Raw genomic sequence first — 14,888 nt, 5'->3', positions numbered from 1 at the left:
TTATCTTAACAGTGCATTGAAAAAATTGGCACACTCAGTGAAAGACCCTTTTTAGCCATGCTGTACCCCTTTGGGGGATGCATGCTCTGGGAGCTTACAGTCCTCCAATTCCCATCCTCCTCCTTTGACTTCATAGGCTGAGAGAGTTAAATGTCCTGAAAACTGTCATTTGTACAACAGATGAAGAGATTTTAGAAATTCTTCCCTGTTGCATAGCAACAGCCACCATTAAAAAATAACACTTTGAAATGTACATAAAAAGCTGGGAAACCAGTTAAGCATTTAAATATTGAAGCTTTCTTCTAAGCAGTATCCTTTATTTCGTTAACTAAAATACTTATAAGAAAAGCTGCTTTTGACAGCTTTTAGATGATTTGAAAATGGTAGCAGTTCTCTTTTTCTGGAGGCAAAGAAAGGAGGCTTGTAGGGGAGCCTGTCTGGAGCTGTTGCTGGCGCTCAGTTTCTATACGGATTTCATGTAGGCTATTTTAACTCCCAGTACTTCTCCAGTAGCCTCATGGGAGAAATTACTTTTTCAGTCAAGAGCTGCATCATATTGTGCACATGGATGATCTGGAGCATATTTTAGGTCTTTCTGGAGGGTAGTTTATAATGACAGCATTAGAAACGTTATTCATCCTTAGGTTTCCATGTCTGTTTTTGTTGCAAGCTTTCTTCCACTTCAACAAACTTAAACACCTCCCCTACTCTTCCTTTTCTGTGATGTTCCTAGAAGAGCTGGGGTCATCTGTCTGCCTGTGCCTTCCTCGGGCTTGTAAATGTTCCTTGCGGCTTTCCTCGTTCATCAGAGCTTCTAATACATTTACCATTCTAACACATTTGCCTTACTTTTGGGTTCTACTGATGTGACGGCACAGCAAAATGCAAAGTCCCCTTGCCCGGTAGCAGGACTATAATGACGTAGCACAGATCTACGTAACAATGTGGAGTAAACTTAGCTCCAGTTCACGTAGCAGTGATCACAGATGACTGCCAAAGTTCAGAACCGGCCCAGCATCAGAAGGCTAATGAAGTTACCTTTTGAGTATAGCATCTAATGGATAAAATTGTATTTATTATTTTTTTATAGAGCTTGTAGTGGAATTGTATATATTCCCCAAAATAAGTGAAGTGCTGATGAAATACTCATCATGATTTAGCTTAAAGCAAAACCGAAGACGTTCTGAATTAAAGCTGACAATTTTTTACTCCAAACTGGTAACCCAGCATAACTGATCCCTCTGTAAGCTACAGGGGGGAGGAGCCCTCGGGGTCTCCGTGCTGTCTCAAAGGTGGTGATGCAGTGGCCAGGCTTCTCCACTAGAAGTTAAAACCACTCAGCATTTCAAGATTAGGTACTCTTACAGAAATAATCTCATAAATACAAAGGCAAGCTCTAAAAAACAATCCAGTTCTGTTGGCATCTGGTTTGTAGCTCTTTAATTCTTCTTTTCCATAAATTTATGTTAGGTCTGATTTTTCCAATTTGTTAGTTAAGAAGTATCAGACTTTTCAGTTAACTGTTGGTTGAACCAGGCAATTTTAGGAGTTATTTTCACCCAGTCAGGTGATGGAAATAATACTGTGTTGGATCCACGTTTTTAATTTCACATATCCCTTACTTCTAACATTACCCTGTAATCTAAACTTTTGTTTGTTTTTAGCATTACAAAAATAAACACTCTTACCATTCAGTGTCAACATAACTTTCTGTCATAGTAAATGTTTAACTATATTCCCCGACTATTTAACCTGTCACATGTTAAGAACTCTTTTACCCTGAGAGGTATATGCAATAAGTAAAAATAATAATGCAGCACTTTGGAAGGAAAATGTGCAAACAGCAAACCTTGGACCATGGCCTTTTTGTCAACCAGATCCAGTATTTTTTTTTCTCCTTTGAAATGTTGTTTACTGACTTTCTATCCCTTCATCCTGTCTGCTGCGCTTGCAGTACAAAAGGCCCTTCTGCACCTGCATATTTACCCTCCCCACAATTTCCTGAGATCTCTGTGGACATTTTTATATGAATCTGGATTATAGGGATGGCATGCCAAGCAAATGGAGGCGGCAGCACACTAGTTATTTTTACAGGATGGAGTATTATATTTCTGTTGGTAGATGTCTTCAAAGCCTTACCTCAAATACATGACTTTAAAAACCTTACCCCTCTCCCCACCCCCCAGATATGCCACTTCTTTCTGCTTTGCAGCCAGAGAATTTTATTGCTGGATATTTCTTTGTGTGCTTCGGTTCCCTGGAGCAGAGGCCGGTTCGAACACATGGTGTGGCAGACATTCACCATTAAAAATCTGTCGGTTTTTCCCCCACAAATGCTTCCATGAACCTTTGCAGGGTGACAGCTTGTGGCCACTTGGTGCTTTTGTTGGAACGTGCACTCCATTTGACCCTGTCCCAGCGTTAATAGGATTGTAAAGGCTGACTCCTGCATGACCTCTTCTTGCAAACAACCCTAACCCTTCCCCTTCCTCAACTGCTCTGAAGAACAGAGCTGAAAAGTGTTGCTCCCAAGGCAGTCTGGAGTCGCAGTTCATGTTGCAGACGAAAGCAATTGGAAAAACCACTGGAAAAAAAGTCAGCATGGGGCCACCTGTCCTTAAATAGTCCTGACTGTGAGAACAGTAGGCATTTGTTTACTTCTTTAGAGGGAGCTGGTCTTAAATGCCTGTATGCAGACAGAAAATTACAAATTTTCTTTCCAAGGAAGGCCTCTGTTGAATAGGAGACAGGTATTTTCATACTTCCCTATGACTTTTTAGGTGCTGTTTTGTTTTCTTCAGGGGGAAAAAAGGGGGACTGGGACACAACTGGCATTGACGGTGGTTTAGGTGAATAATGTTAATCCCATTGAGTGCTAAGTCAACATATAAAGTAATAAAAGCTCTGACTCTAGACTAAAGGAAGTGGAGTTCACTCTTTCAGTCTCCTTCTAAAGTCTCTTTAGACCTAACTTTTAGTCTCATTACTGTATATTACTCCTGGCCTTAACTCAAACCAGTTTATAATAAATGCTCTGTTTTGTGTTTACCATGGTGGCAGGATTAAATTTAAATTAAATTCTTCTAGTATAATGTCTTTACAACTAATCTAGAAAAGCTTGTGTGTAAAATAGCTAAATGGGCTTACTCGCTTGATTCCGCCATGCTTACCTGTAATCTTTCTTATGCCTGTCCCTTGCAGCTTTGATATTCACTTTCCACTGTGAGAATTGAGAAAATTTTGCCACTGGCCTGCTTTGTTTACTTACTTTTATACAAGTGTCACTAAGGGGCTGGGTTAAGTATTTTGACCTACTTCAGGCATCAAAAGGGTCTTTTTTCCTTTCTAAAGCAAAGATTGGCTTTTCACACTGAAGGGCCACACCTTTCACTCCCCAGCAATCTGTCTTTAGCCTGCCTCTCCCAAGCAGGACTCCTGAAAGAACTTGTCTGACTTTGCCCTGGGGGCAAGAGAGGGGAAGGGGTGGAGGAGAAAACCCGTATGCCATTGACAAGCCAAATACATGAGCACTTTTGAGGCTGTAGAATTTAGCCTCCTGTTCTCATGATACGCAAAACTCTGCCAGGATTATGGGATACGCTGGAATGCATTTCTTCGGAGGGCCAACTGTGAATTAGTACTATCAGGCTTTGTAAATATATGGGGATAAGACTGACATACTTCAGTGGATTATCCACACTTTGTACTTCCTAAAAGTAGGCAGGAACTTTCGGTACTGGGTGCAGAAAGGCTTTCTCTGTTTGAACAAAGGTAGCAGTCTGTGCAATTACAGATACCAGCTCCAACGGAGCAACTTTTGTTTCACTGGACTAGGAAGGAGGTTGAAAGGGGAATGAAATGTGTTGACCTACCAACTACTACTATCTCTGCTGATCTGTGGCGAGGAGTTGTGGTTGATTTGGGCAGGCAGCAGTAATGAGATCAGGCAGGAAGGGCACTTTCCTGTCTCTCCGCAATACTTTAATCTTTCAGTGTCTTCAAATTGATACAGAAAATTGCTTCATGAATCATAAAATGCGGAAAATTTTGGAGCGGAAGTTATATCTGCTCATCACCATGCACGGTGTTGTGTTGGAAAAGACTAACAGTGAACAATTCTGCACTAAAATACAACGCAGATAATCCAAGGGGAGTGTCAGAAGTGGCACGCGTTCAGTCTCAGAAATGCTTTTGTTGTGGGACACCTTTCCAATACTGTCTAGCTCACCTGGAGGGACAAAGTCTAGCACAGCGGGTTTGCTGAAGATGCAGTGCCAAATTCACTGACGATGCAAAAGGGCAACACTCCTTTCCTGCCGTTCTTGAATTGTGCTGGCAATAAAATCGAACCAAACAAGTTAAATAGCCTTGGAAATAGTGTAAAATTGGCTCTAACCTCATCTCCTGCACCAATAATATACTTAAGACTCTGGAAGCATAGATCATGTGTGTATATTGTGGTTGATAGCAGCTTCAATCTAAACCAGTTTATATAAATTAGTGGCTTTATCTGATTTTGTGGCAGTCAAAAGCATAACTCTTACTTGTGTTACGGTGAAAATCAGGATTTAAACCCGCAGTCAGGTTTGGGGCTTTTGGCAAGTAGCCAGTGCAGGCCTCTATTAGAAAGCCTTGCCTTAGTCCAACAGCAGCTAAAACCTTCCTTTTGACTCCCCTCCGACCTCACGGCATGGCTCAGTAGCAGATTAAGTCCGGAGTTAAACGAGTCCTCTGGGAGCGGAGGACACAGTGTCTACTGAGCCTGCCACTCTAGCCGAAATGATTTTCCTGAGGCCAGATAAGGAGTTCTGTGACTTGCCAGAGGGGAGAAGATGGAGAGATAAGGTTTGTTTTGCGAAAATCTGCTCGTGAATAAATCCTGGGAAAATCTGCGTGAAGCTGCGATGTCACAGCCCTTAACTACTTTAAAGTTAATTAAGAGGAGGGCGTGCTAAGTTGCTCTGTCATCATAAATCTATTCTTTCGTATGTCCAATAGCAGGAAGACGCCTACCCTGCTGCTGCCCGGGCTCCCACCGCCTCTCGCTCGCAGCCTGGAGCAGAAGCGATTGCTTTAACATTCCACCTGCCTCCCGACTGCCAGCCCGGGGTCACCCAGGGGTAGCCACAGGGCAGGCAGCCTCCAGGAGCGGCCTGCGCAGCGCAGCGGGGATTAAACGCCTCCCCGGGCTGTTGCCCTCGACAATTTTCTGGTCAGTAACTTTTTGAAAGGAGAGCGTGTCTAGTGCGGTAGGGAGGGGCAGGCAGGAGAGGATGACGAGAGATGAAGGGGGAGAAGAAATAGTGGCTGGATTCTTTCCAGGACGGAAAACTGTCTGTCCAAGAACTTCTCCAAAACACAAATTAAATATTCCTCTATCCACCATTAAATTACCGTGAATAGGTGGCTGTGCAACATCCTGACAGGCTGTGTAACAAGGAACGCCGTGTCTCTTTTCTCCTTTATTCCTCTGCATTTTCCTCTGTCCCAGACAGGAACTTCTGCGTCTGCAAGAGTCATTCTCTCCAGGACTTAGCCTCCAGTTGGGACACACTTATTGCCAAATTAGAATTAAACTTAAAAAGGAAAGGAGACACAGACCAGACTGGGACCCACGTCTACATTTTGAAAATTGTGCTTGCTAGTAAAATGGACCATTTCCTCAACTGCCGATCTAGACTCCTTACAAATGCAGAGCCCTCAAATCCTAACTAGGGCAGGACAAAACTAAAGGATGCCTTTCTTGATGTCGACTGAGCAAAGAATAAAATGGGAGTTCCTTACATGCTTGCCTGCATATAAAGGGAAGGGAAGTGCCAACAGCACGGCTTTAGGCTAACTGGAGCTCACCAGGCATCAGCAGAACACAGGCCCTGGCCCACAATCATTCATCAGTTCAACAGTGAGCAAAAGTTTTTGTTCCGGAGCATTAAGAACATGCACGATTATCCCTGACTCTTAAGTGTTTAGTTGAATGGTTTAGTGAGAATGTTACAAATAACACAACCTTATGAGTGCCAAACAGCAAATTGTCAAATTGCAGATTCTGCAGAAGGAGGTGAATTCAGGAGAGCAGAAGACTGATGAGTAGGTTTGTAGAAATCTCAGGAGGCAATAGTAGAGTAAGGACCTAGAAGAACATTGATGAAACCGCTGCAAGCAAGAAAAGAAGAAAGAAGTATTGCCTACACAGAAACACTAAGCCAAAGCCCTCTGTAGAGATGGAGTTCGGGAGCAACAGAAGCCTCAACTATGAGGCTAATGCAGCAACTAAAAGTCTCCTCTCTCTGTAAGATCTGATATCCTAGGAGGCCAGAGGGAAGCCCGTGCCAATTTAATTTGGCCAGATGTAAGAGAGAAATTGAAGTCTCGTATGATCTTGTAGGAGCAGTCAAGCTTGAATTTGGACCAAAAGTATGTTGTATGGGGTTTTGAGTTTTATCCATCTGTAAAAAGTAGCAGAAATGACGGCAGGAAACCTCACTTCCCACTGTGTCGTTAGGGAACTTTCACCTCTCCCAAAGAATGGTCTTTTATTTACTGCTTTTCTCTTACGCAGGCTGAAGCCTTCACCTGAGTGTGAACAGTATCAAGGGCACGAAAACTTCCCATGGAAGAAAATCAGTACTGAAGTTAATGCTGTCAGCAGGATAACCAGCAAATTCTGTCTTCCCCAGATGGCCCAGATTTTAATGGGGTCACCTTGCAAGACGTGCTTGTAGGATATTAGGGGTCCCAAAGTAGCTGTTGGGGCATAAAAAATGTTATGTCCAAGAGTTGCATCACAGACGGATGTTGCTTTGACAGGTCGTCCTTTGCTTAACTACTCTTGCATGTATATTTCCTGACATTCAATGCATCAGTGGCAACTCTTGGGAATAGGAGCCTGTATGGATGTTTGAAACAGGTTAAAGCGAAGAGTGAGTGATCTACTTTGTATTTTGCAATAGCAGTGTGAAACCCTCGAGTGCTAGGTATGTGAGGTCGGTTTCTTGCCTTACTCCCTTTGTCTGACACCTTATTTCTCTTTCTCTCCTCTTCTTCTCCTACCTTCCATCACTCTTCAACTTGTCAGTTAATGTTTTAGTGTCTGCATTTGACTGATCCAATTCTGCCAAGAGGCTGAAGTTCACACTGATGCAAACTCTGTGGGCATCAAACTTGATGCTTACAGTTGACATTTTCTGGTGTTTTTTCTCTCCTTTCCACAGAGATGTAGGTTGTGAAAGAGAGAGCAAGTATGTGTGTATGCTTATAGTTGAACAGTATTTTGTAAATATTTCCTGAAAGCTTGTGAAATTTCTCACATGTTCTTGATTTCCCTTCAAGTCTGCAGAGTAGGCATAAGAAATAGCACCCAGTCTAGCTCTGAGTTCAGAAGCGAGTAAATCGCCATCAGTTTTACAAGCTTTGTGTAGATGCCAAAGCCTGATGGCCAGGGGGGATAGGCCGAGACTTTCGAAGACAGGCCAATACACAAGCCACGTTTTTAGCCATATGCTTTTGTACAGTTTTTAAGACTGATCACAGCTTTTTCCTTGAAAATTATGTCCCCTGAGATAAGATTTCCCATGAAATGGCCCTGGCATATTTATACACGCTCTGAAGTTTCTGGTTAACCAACTTGTTAGTCCTTCGGTGATTTTGAGAATAGAAGCCTTTCAGTCTGTGTGTGTTTATGTTCATAGATGTGCCAATGATTTATAAATGGGATTAATTGGAAATTTAACTCCTCTAGGAAACAGTTGAGGACCCAGGTACTTCTGCATTTTAGCCTTGCTTAGTTGCACTAGAAGAGCTCTTTGACCCTGCCAGAGATTAGTTTTAGCACCAGTTATGAGATAAGCTTAACTAGTCCTTAAAACTAAGCATGTTAAACTCTCTGCCAGAGATTTGTTGTGGGGATGGAATACCACAGGTCCTGAATTTTTATGTTTATCTTGCTGTTACTAAGTTAATTGAGTGATATAATTTAGACTTCTTTTCCCTGTTCTTTCAACTTTTGGAAAATTCAAAGATTATTAAACCTTGAAAGTTTAGGTAAAAATAAGCATATTTTTAACCATTAAAAAATCAGTATACCAGTCAGATTCATATGCAGTACACAGTGGTATGGAAAGCAACTGTAATCCTGATCACAGGTGATAAAGCCGCTGCTTGGAAATAGCACTGTTCTGAGAGCAACAAAGCTGTTTCCATTTTCAAAGCCCTTTTCCCCAGTCCCCTGATCAGAGTAAACCTGCATTTGACTATGTGAATGTCTTTTTTAGTACTAAATAGTAATTTTGCATTATCAATGCTCACAATTGCAGTTGTGAGCAGTAGCAACCTTTCCTTCTTTCTCTTTTGGATCTTGCTGTTGGACGCGCGGAGCAGTCAGCTGATTTCAGTAACGTACGCCATTCAGTAATGTATGTTTTGCAGAATGGCAAGTGACTCACCATTCATAACATGATGAAAGTTGAGAAGGCTTAGCTTGAAGAGCAAAGAGGATTGATTCATATATAGATGTCTTGGGTAACAGAGAGGTGAAATTCTATTCCTTCCAGTAGCCTTAAAAGAAATAGAAATTAAGGTTATATACTAGGAAAGAAATATTTTGGTTAAATCTGTTTAGCTGTAGATTAATGTTTGAAAGACAGTGGTGGAAGCACCATCTCATACTTGAGACTAATATTGTTGTCTCACTAGGAAAAATCATACTGGATGGATCATCCATACTGGATGGATCCCCACAATGAAAGTTAATGAACTGGTAACTTTTCAAGTTATTTCTATTTCTGACCTGCACGATGGTGTAGAAATACTGATAGGGTTGCGCTGGTTATGTCTTCAATATATCAAATCCATGCTACATGATACTCAGAATTGTTCTTGTACAAGAAGTATTGTATCATTTTTACTGTGTTAAATGGGAGTAGCAAGTGAAATCTTGCATATGCTAGTTGCAAAATAAATTCATGCTTGAAATTTCTCACTTTAAATGTCTGTATTAGGATGGTCTGTGATTTTAGAATAAATTTATCTTTCTCTCTGTGTGTATAGCAAAAGCAGGGATAGATTTGAAAATTCATGATGCAGAAAATTTGCCAAGTGTTTCATATATTTGTCATGTTAGGCTAAAGATCTGATTTTTTGTGTTGCTTGTAAAGAACCTGTGAATAGAGTATCAGCAGTGGGATACAGCTACCACCGTGATACTCAAGTCCCATCCCCATGTAATAGAAAAGCATTGTTAGTCTCAAATGAAACAATGCAACAGGGCTGGCAGTGAAATGACATCAAAGATGTTCATCAAATTGTCGAAGTTAGAAGCATGTTTTAATTATTTTAGATTTGAAGCAGAAGCAGTTTGGCTCTAACAAAAGTTTCTTGCTGCAGATCATCCTGTGGGGTCGAACTGAGAAATGCCTGAAGGAGACCACAGAGGAAATCAGGATGATGGGGACAGAATGCCATTATTTCATTTGTGATGTAGGAAATCGAGAGGAGGTCTATCGGCAAGCCAAAGCTGTGCGGGAAAAGGTTAGTGTCTGTGGAAACACTGTCTGTGGGCACAATTTAGTAATGACTCATATTTGATGAGGAAAAAAATTGGGAAATTGGCAAATTGGGAAAAAAGAAGGGTGACCATCCAGATTATGTTGTACAAAGTTTAGCTACCTGTTTTAAGTGATCCAGAAGGATTACGAGGCCTATAAGCAAGAATGTCAAAAGCTATGAAAATAATAATGTATTTAGGCAATAATAGATATTCAGTTATAATGGTGACTGCTGATTCGTGAGGAAAGATATTAGTTGTAACAAGTCATTTGCTTTTTTTGCAGGTGGGCGATATCACTATCCTGGTGAACAATGCTGCTGTGGTCCATGGTAAGAGCCTGATGGACAGCGATGATGATGCACTGCTCAAATCACAACATATAAATACCCTGGGACAGTTCTGGGTAAGATAAGCTCTTGTATCACATGTATTCAGAATTGGGAACGAGAACGACAGATTACAGCCAGTAAACACTTGGCTGCTACTACGTCTTTCTAAATGGTGCTTGGTAAACTCAGTCTGACCTGAAAAGGAGGCAGAAAAAACAATGTGAGGGGCAAAGGCCAGAGGAAAGAAGTCTAAAAAAATTTTTTTTTTCCAGTAGTAACATGGTATTTGATGCTCTTGTATCCCCATTCTGAGATTTACAGTAAAACATTTGATTTCTTTTGAGAAAGCTTGAGCTCACAGAGGAGAGTTTTCTCTACAGTGATTTGTGTGAAACATCAGAGGAGCATGAGACGACATTGCTCAGGGAAGGAAACTAGTGTGAAACTTTGAAACGTTCTGAATTAGATAATAGTCATAAAAAAAGAGCTTCTTGTGCTTTCATCATTTTGTTGAAGACTTTATCCTTTACAAGAAGTTCTTAAACATACAAAACGTTCTGTTCATGGCCTTATCTGTGGGTACTGCTTACTTACGTGCTAGGAAAGATTTTGTTTTGTTTCTACACAAACTTTGCTTGTTTAGAATCTTTCAGAAAATGACAAAGCAACAACGTACTCCCCCACTCCTTTCCTAGCATAATGAACAGCACAGTTTGGCTTCTTGTCTCTGTGTCACCTTATTTTTTTCAGCAACTATTATTTTTATTGTATCTCTGCTGAGTAAACCTTTTTTTTTTTCCTTACTCTGTTGTTCTTCAGACCACCAAAGCATTCCTGCCAAGGATGCTGGAGTTGCAGAATGGACACATTGTTTGCCTGAACTCTGTCTTGGCCTTGTCAGCCATCCCCGGTGCCATTGACTACTGCACCTCCAAAGCCTCGTCCTTTGCCTTTATGGAGAGCCTGACCTTGGGGCTGCTAGACTGTCCGGGAGTGAATGCCACAACAGTCCTGCCCTTCCACACGAGCACAGAGATGTTTCAGGGCATGAGAATCAGGTTAGTCCAGAGGAACTAGAATAAAGCATCTCATTTTAAATGAATCATCAGAATACACTCCTAATTAATGCTTCACTTAGTTAAGAGAATTTGATGTCTCATTTGGCTGCCTGGGAACAGGGGGTCACTCCAGGCCACCTGGGACTCATCAGACTGGTTCCCTCAGTTTGCTGGCATATTCATACAGCCTGCCTGTACCGAGTGAGACATTTGTTTCTACAGAGAAAACTGAAAGCTATTTTCCCTGAGTGTATTTGGGCCATACGCAGCCACCAGAGAGGGAGGGGAGGCAATCTGAAAATTGAGGTCATTCAAAAGAAGCAGTCTACAAATTACTTGAGAATGAACAGTACAAATTCCTTCTTTATTTGTTGAAATACTTAATTCTTTCCCACTGAAAGGAATGACAGCCACTTAGTGAAGTAAAGCTATCAGTACCTCCTTTTTACCTCTATCTTAATGGCTGGCCAAATTAATCTTTTACAATGGACAAAATAACCTATTAACATAGTTTGTGCTCTCTTAGTCAAGAAAATACGCAGTGTCAAGCTATTGCTGGAGCTGGGAGAAGCCTTATGATTGGTATTAAAAGCAATGGGGGAAAATATTTGTCTTTCACCTGTCAAGAATTTGAATCAAGCAAAGAGCAACAGAAAGGAAGAGGAAAAACACCAACACTGAAAGGGCAGCATTTTGGTATTGGTTTGCATACAGTTTAAGAAAATCCCTGAATCGAGGTTCTGAATACTCTCTGCCACTTCTCCCTAAAGGCACCAACATGTACATTCTTAACCCTTTAGCTAAGGTAGTCGTACTGGTTGGAACTGGGCTTTCTGCTTTCCAGCTTTCTGGTTGGAATGGGAACTTTCTGCTCCTTCAGCGTGCCTTGGGGCATGTTTGAATGCTAATAACCAGTGATAGCTTAGTGAGTAACAGGATCTTGGACACTGATATCTTAAAGAAGGAGTTTGGTTAACAAATAATTTTTTTTTTTTTACTTTATTTATTCAGGTTCCCTAATCTTTTTCCTCCTCTCAAGCCAGAGACAGTGGCTAGGAGGACAGTAGAAGCCGTTCAGATGAATCAAGCCTTCCTGCTCCTTCCATGGACAATGCATGTTCTTGTCATCCTAAAAAGGTAAATATTTCCTTTGCCCAGCAATGGCCGAGCCAGTCAGGCCCGACTGGCTTACAGTCCTCTGTGTCTGTCCACCAAGGCAAACCTCAGTTTGACTGTAGCCCAATCTCCAGGATCAGATTGGCTCATCCCTTCCCGTGAAAGACAGTCATAGAAGCAAAAGGGAGAAAACTTTCTGAGATTCCCTTTGTATGACTCCTTTATGAAACCAGTTTCACTCCCAAAATTTGGATTCCTGAGGTCTGAACTGGTATTTGTATCTAGGAAATTTCTTAACAATTAACATATGCATGTAGTTGATTTTGATTTAGTAAGCCACTCTTTGGACTCTGGGCTTTATATTGTAAAGGCTTTCTCTGCAATAAGGTACGTACATCACAGCTGTATTTAGAGAGCGTTGCTTGTGTTAAAGCAATGAACCTATTAAAAAAATACTTCTGTGTATGATTAGGACAGGAATTTTAGAGTCCCTAAAGAAAGAAAGTCATAACTTCATATCCTGAAACAACTAAAGAGAAAGGACATTTAAAATTGTGTTTCCGTGAGAGTTTGCACTAAAGCCTTTGGAAAACCTCCTTCAGTCAGGAACTGAAACAAAGCCAGAAGATTTCAGCACTATACAGCACTATACCAGCTACTAGGAAAAAAGTTAACTGTCCAAGGCGAAACCAGGACACTATGGAAAATAATTACAATAATGCATTTCAAACAAGAAAAAATAAGTCACAATAAATGCTTTGCTCTGAATGTAAAATTTGGGATACCCTCAAAAGTTCCCAGAAATTCTACAGACTGAAAAAGGGCTGTTCTCCTTCTCCTTTATTGTAAGAATTACTCATTTAATTTCCATTACAGTAGCTGTCAGGAAATCAGATCTATATCCATACCTTATGATAAGGAGGCCACATGCCTAGCACAAATAGATGGCAAGTTAACCAGAGAACTCAGTTTAAATTTGTGTATTTCAGAGCACAAGATTCTGCACAATCTTTGGGGGGAATAAAACAGGATGGTATCTTCCAAGTTACAGTTTTTACAGACCTTTTTGGATAAATATTTCTGTCGAGAAAGAGTGACTTGATACAACTTTCTCCTTTTAGGCCTACTCACAGCAGGATACTGACACGTGTTTTGTCTGTGCGCTCTCACTAGCTGATTTTCGAGAATATGTGTCCTTATGTACGTGTGTACATAAACGCGTATTTACACATCCTCTTATTAGAATAGACTAAGAGGTTTGTCTCGTCTGCTTATTTTCTTTCTGCTTCTCCTGCAGCATTCTCCCTCAGGCAGCACTTGAAGAAATCCACAAGTTTTCTGGGAGCTACACCTGCATGAACACTTTTAAAGGACGAACATAGACCTGATGGTGCAAGGACTATTCTTCAGTGAAACCAACACAAGCATGCAAATCCTGACAAGACTGTGAATCAGCAGTCTTGGCTTTTAGCCTGTTCATGTGACTTGCACTGCTCTGAGGCAACACATTTCTTGCAGGTCATATCCATAGTAACATGACCTTTGCACAGGATTGAATGACTAGACTATGGACCCTTGGAAAGAAAAACAAAAAGTGTGAAATGTTTATATGATGTTTAATTCTTTAGAGTTCAATTGTTAAAGCTACTCATAGTTTTAAGATGTAATTTTTGTTTCTAAAGTGTCTGTAGGCTGTCCCAGCTGAGAGGCAGCACGTCACACCCCATACTTTATCCCCTCTCTTCAGAGGAACTGCAATTACAAACTGCTACTGGTTTCATTTCAGCTTCTTGAATGGGGAACTTAAAAAATGCTTCGAAGAACTAAAACTTATGGACATTTAATGGAAGCTTCCTTCCCTTCCTTCACTTTACATCCGTTGATGAAGCTGTTCCCAACTGACATCAGGGAAGGAGCAAACTGTGGAGCAATGTTTTCTTTGTTAAAGGCCACCCAGGACTTCTGTCTGGAAGGACTGTGCTGGGCCCAAGAAAGCTGTCTTCACCCGTGAAGGCTGGAGAGGAATGCTCAGTCAGAAGAGCAGACAGTTTGAACAGTGGAAGATTCTGTCCGTCACTGAACTCATATATGAAATCTAATTGTCTTTCTGAATATTTTTGTTCATTTATGATAAAATATATATATATTTTTAGCATTAATCCCAGATTGCCACGCATGTAGGCAGCATCACACTGGGGATTAACTAAATCTAGAACTAAAACTAGAGCCTGCTTGTACAAACATACATTCACTGACATAATCCATGCAGAAGAAAATCCATTGTATCAATCTGCACAGTGAAGTAAGTGGAATAATGCTCTAAAAATAGAAGAGACAGTACTGTAGCACTCATGAAATGTGAAGTTTGGAAGCACAGTTAGCAAAGACCTGATTAAATGCCCATTGAATTCAACTGGGAATATACCCATTGTTTTTCAGGGGCATTGAATCAGGCACCGATCAGCCAAAAGTGATAAATACTGCTTGGACTGAAATGCCAGAAGCAGCTAGACATTATTTATTTTTGTAATGATATATTCTCTTTGACAGCCTAGTAAGAGCAACACTGCATTCCTATGCCAGATGCAGTGTGCAGCACTAGGCATAGTAACGTAGTTTAAACATATTGGAACACTACTAAAAAAGAAATTAATATAATTGCAATACAGGAAAGTAGCAAGCCTAACTGGAGAAGCGCCTTAAGGAAGGCTACGTGGTTAAAGGAAAGGAGTGAATTTAGGGCTCCTGACTTGAATTTTGAGCTTTTCCTTAGATGTCCTGTGTGACCTGGGGCAAGCTGCATAATTTCAAGGTGCACCCTGACCTGCAAAGCAGATATTT

The 14,888-nt window shown here is 41.0% G+C and overlaps 1 protein-coding gene across 3 annotated transcripts in view; it reads left to right on the top strand.

The window, feature by feature from the left end:
* Positions 1-14,009, top strand: part of DHRS3 (dehydrogenase/reductase 3) — a 28,351-nt gene extending 14,342 nt beyond the window's left edge. For 2 of the 3 annotated variants that reach the window (XM_082328876.1, XM_082328877.1), the window contains exons 2-6: positions 9,382-9,525; positions 9,828-9,947; positions 10,693-10,931; positions 11,943-12,068; positions 13,345-14,009. In XM_082328876.1, coding sequence (XP_082185002.1) covers positions 9,382-9,525; positions 9,828-9,947; positions 10,693-10,931; positions 11,943-12,068; positions 13,345-13,429 — 714 coding nt within the window. In that variant the 3' untranslated portion in view covers positions 13,430-14,009. Of the gene's footprint in view, positions 1-6,919; positions 6,975-9,381; positions 9,526-9,827; positions 9,948-10,692; positions 10,932-11,942; positions 12,069-13,344 lie in introns of those variants that run through there. The other variant, XM_082328878.1, reaches the window with a different exon arrangement.
* The last annotated feature ends 879 nt before the right edge of the window (positions 14,010-14,888 follow it).

This window comes from Platalea leucorodia (genome assembly GCF_965183815.1).
Source record: "Platalea leucorodia genome assembly, chromosome: 17".
NCBI lineage: Eukaryota > Metazoa > Chordata > Aves > Pelecaniformes > Threskiornithidae > Platalea > Platalea leucorodia.
The sequence above is the reverse complement of the archived record's forward strand: the minus strand, read 5'-3'. Positions and strand labels throughout refer to the sequence as shown.